At 34.9% G+C, this 4,628-nt stretch overlaps 1 protein-coding gene across 1 annotated transcript in view; it reads left to right on the forward strand.

Annotated features, from left to right (window-relative positions):
* The window catches only part of CMPK2 (cytidine/uridine monophosphate kinase 2), a gene marked incomplete in the record, with an annotated part of 8,127 nt that extends 3,870 nt beyond the window's left edge, over positions 1 to 4,257 (forward strand). Inside the window, 3 exon segments of the mRNA XM_072407560.1 lie at positions 573 to 774; positions 1,145 to 1,378; positions 3,715 to 4,257. Of these exon segments, the coding sequence (XP_072263661.1) occupies positions 573 to 774; positions 1,145 to 1,378; positions 3,715 to 3,835 (557 nt within the window).
* Positions 4,258 to 4,628: the final 371 nt, after the last annotated feature.

A 4,628-nucleotide genomic window follows, 5' to 3' on the forward strand; every position in this document is an offset into this window, starting at 1 on the left:
TTTACCTGCTGAATATTAGCAATAGCAGAGGAATTACCTTAAGAATTATATTCTTCTGCAACCACCCTCCTTCTAAATACCACCCTAGGTAATAGCTACACGTATGAAAGGAAAATTTATGAAATCCAATCAATATAGCAATATAGGAATTCTGCATGTGTATGGCAGGCATAATTATAACAATTACTTTATATACTCTGATTAAGACTGAAATGTTGATCTACATAAATATATGTGTGTGTCACTATCTGTATCTGTCTGTCATTTGCACCCCCTATTTAATGTACAGCAATGTGTAATATGTTGGCACTATAATATTATATTATTTTAATAATAATATATACAACTATACATTTATGTCTATATGTATTAATATTATTAATAGACAGGATTTATATAGCGCCAACATATTACGCAGCGCTGTTCATTAAATAGGGATTGCAAATGACAGACTAATACAGACAGTGATACAGGAGGAGAAGACCCTGCCCTGAAGAGCGTACAATCTAGTAGTATTACTTTATGTATAATATATTGTGTATATATACGTTTGTGTTTTCTACTTCTCATAGGAAAAACGACTTTGACAGAATCTCTGAAACAGCATCTGAATGCAGCTCTACTTAGATCACCCCCAGATTCCATTAGTCAGTGGAGGAAAATCTTTGATGAAGAGACATCACTTATAAAAAGAGCATACTATGCCCTGAGTAACTATGTTGCAGCAGTGGACATTGCAAAAGCATCAGAAGTGTCTCCAGTGATTGTGGACAGGTTGGTTGATATGTAAAGTATTTTTATATCCAAGGACAAAAATACGTTATAGTGCAGCTTACCAATCGTTAGATGTAATGACTGAACTAGTTTTCTTTTGTGGGGTTTTTTCTTTCTTTATTTCCTTTATACGTGTAACACATTTCCTGTCCTCGGGTGACAACCACCATATTGTAGGAAGAAGCAACCTTGTCACCCTAGGAGTGAATCACAGAACATCCCAATAACATAAGAGGAGGTGTTTTGTGGTCCAAAGAAATAAGAGAAGTACACTGTTGGAGTTTACATACACCGAAAGTGAAGATATATATAAATGATGGTATTTCTCTTTCATTCTCATGCCTAGCTCATCTCCTTATGTTCCGTGTAGGTTCTGGCACAGCACAGCTGCCTATGCCATAGCCACAGAAATTGGAGGTGGCATTCAGAACCTTCCCGACCATCATCATATCATTTACCACTGGCCAGATGATCTCCTTAAACCTGACCTCATCCTTTTTTTGACCGTCAGCGATGAGGAGCGAATCCGTCGTATTCGCAACAGGGGACTTGAGGAAACACAAGAAGAAAAAGAGCTTGAGGCCAACAATTTGTTCCGACAGAAGTAAGTATATATGTAAGATGAAGATAACAAAAAATAAGATACAGATTACTGGACTATTTATTGGTATCCACAAAATATTGCAAGAGGTAGTTGAAACCTTTTAATTGTTTTATGTATAAACAACAGAGAGGGGCCATAGTCATTAAAGCAGAAACAATTTCTTCTGGTTTTCTTTATGAAGGGTTAGTTCATACCAAAATTAATTTCAGTTTTAATTATTAGTAAAACACATGTCAGTTTCCATTGTTTTCTGTGGTGGTGAGCTTCTTACATTACGCTCCCAGATGTGCACCCACTTCAGCCATTGCCCCTTTTTGACCTGAATAAATGGGACCATCTAAAATGGTTAGGGACAACTTAAACTTTCAATAAAAAAACTTGTTTAGCTTACGGCTACTGAACAATGGATCATTTAGTTTATAGTTGGAACCTATCAGTCCTGGGGAGATTCACCCTTACTATTAGTCCTGGAGATCATTGTTACTGAATAAGAAATCTGCCAATGGAGACGCCTTTTCTGATGATAAGTGTTTAAGAAGGGAATTTCCCTCACTTTTTTTTCTTTCTTTCTTTCTGCTTGTCTATTGGAGACAGTGTAAACACTAAATAAACAAACCACAGGAAAATAATTAATTAAATATTCCTTACTAGTTTGTCTTGATGGAAACCTGAAAAAACCCGGAAGTCCTATGAAATAAATATATTCCTGACATTTCTAACAACCAGTAGAGGTTAAACTTCTTGTGCTACTAAATTGACTATTGCATGCTTCTGGAAGGCTTTAGAGGATCAATGGAATGATGAGAAATGAAAAGTTGACCTCAATTGTATTGAACAAACATGCAAAAATCTTGTTTATGTGGTCTCTGTGGATTGAATATACTAAAGTAAGGTCTACCATTATTGCATTTTAGTGCTGTTTTGAGATGGCTGGAACTCCTAACCTGGGGCTGGGTTCTACTCTTCTCTAATCATACACCTTTTCTCTTCTTTTTCTTTGCTTCTCCTTTATCTTTTTTATTATTATTGTTATAATACAGTATTTATATAGTGCCAACATATTACGCAGCACTATACAAAGCTTTTAACACTGTTTAAGGTCAACATGGGGGAAACCAGTGAACCTAATTGCATGTTTTTGGAATGTGGAAGAAAACTTTATTACCCAGAAGCAACCCACGCAAACACGTGCAAACTCCATGTTTTCATATTCTTTATGTTCTGGTCCAGTTCTGTGGTGCTTTATATAAGAACAGACATTTGCCCTTGGTGAACAATGAGTTTTTATCTTCATGATATGTTTTGAATGTATTTTCTCTAGCGATAACATGAATGTAGAGCAGCAATGGTGACCTGGGCTCTGTCCTGTGAGCATGTTTCCAGGCTGGTGGTCTCTTTGTCTTGTCTTGGTGAAGCCTTGGACTCTATCTGCTCCTCATAATCATATAATGTTTATTATTGTTATTCTCCCTTATTTAAAGACTGTTTCTACTAGTTATTGTATTTTGTATGCACTCATTTCTTTTACTTTTACATTATTTTTTTCCAGATGCCAAATATCCATTTTTCTTTTTCTTGTCATATGTTGCTTACTTTTTTTCAAATATAGTAAAAGAAAACCTGGGAAAAAAAATATTTATTTAGTTGTTCTACAAAGTGGTACAAAACAGAGTCTAAAAAGTTATGAGTTGCAGAACTGAAACATCTCTGGAAACAAACCATCTGGGAATTAAAGCTTTTTCGGGAGAATAAATTGCAAGCATTCAACTGGTTTAATAAATGAAGGCAGCTACAATGTTAGTTATTATTTATATATTATTCATTATTAAAGGCTTGCTTTGAAAGATAACTCTGTTCAAAGTTGTTTGAAGTGGTTGATGGCATGTGGAACTGCATGATTGTTACCCAACCAAATATCAAACGTTTGCACTGATTTGTCTATAATATACAGTAACACCATTGGTAGGGAGTTTGGAATAATGTGTTTTAGGACAAGTTATTATTATTATTATTATTATTATTAAACAGTATTTATATAGCGCCAACATGTTACGCAGCGCTGTACATTAAATAGTAGTAAATGACAGACAGTTACAGACAGTGACACAGGAGGACAAGAGGACCCTGCCCTGAAGAGCTTTCAATCTAGGATCTGGACGAGTTGGACAAGTTGTTTAAATACTCAGAAGGTGATTCCTACTTTCAGTGCACGTCTAAAGCTAAAATAGCATTTAATGGTGCTGATCTTTGAGTAAAAAGCCAGATTGTTGTGTTCTTATACTCAAAGGTAAATGGTTCCATTTTGATTAATTCAACATTTCTGTATTTTCTTGTAGGGTTGAAGAAGCATATAGAAGAATGGAGAATCCAGGTTGTGTAGTTATTGATGCCGGTGATTCAAGGGAAGCTGTATTAAACAAGGCGTTATCTATTATAAAGAGACACTGTAGTATATAGGTCCACCTTTTACTGCTTTTGTTCCTATTAAGTTTTATTTATGCACATTTTATGCATACATATAATTCAGTGCCGTACAATAGGGAGCTGCAGATGACAAAGATGCATAATAGACAAGTACAATCACACAGATAAGATAAGCTGAATCTAATTCTCAGAAATCTAATAAAGTAATATCACATTCATTGCAAATGGGTTGGTGCTGTTTTTGTTCATCATGGCTTTCAATATGGCTGTCTCCATAGTGTGTAGGTTCCAAAGACACTTATAGAACAGATTTGTAGCTTTTTAAATAACCTATCACTTTGAAATTATAACATTAATAACGCTACATTCATATATATAACTTCAAGGAAAGTAAACATAATAATTGTAACAACTGCATTTTATCATGTGCTTAAAAATAAACCTTTGCAAAGCCATGCTGTGAGAATGATTTTATTTTTTTTTTTTTTACTCAAAGGCTAATATTCTGAATACATTTTTCAGGATTGTGACCCCTTATTTTGGAATACATTGTAACAGGTGAAAACTTGATGTAACTTAAATGGTTGTAATCCTAAATGTTTATAAATCAAAGACCAGAACTTTTATATGTGGCTACATGGACCTATTTATGGTCTGTGGCCTGCTTTTGCATCATAACTGCTTCCCGCACCAAAAAATGGAAATATACCAGTTTGACATAGGTTGATTAGCTCGAACAGAGAGCAAAGCAGGGCAGAAGGAGGTCAGTTTCAGGTCTAATGCACCTTTCAATAACCTGTAAATGACCCTAAAAACATCTCATACA

Source organism: Pyxicephalus adspersus, chromosome 4, assembly GCF_032062135.1.
Source record: "Pyxicephalus adspersus chromosome 4, UCB_Pads_2.0, whole genome shotgun sequence".
In the NCBI taxonomy this organism is placed as follows: domain Eukaryota; kingdom Metazoa; phylum Chordata; class Amphibia; order Anura; family Pyxicephalidae; genus Pyxicephalus; species Pyxicephalus adspersus.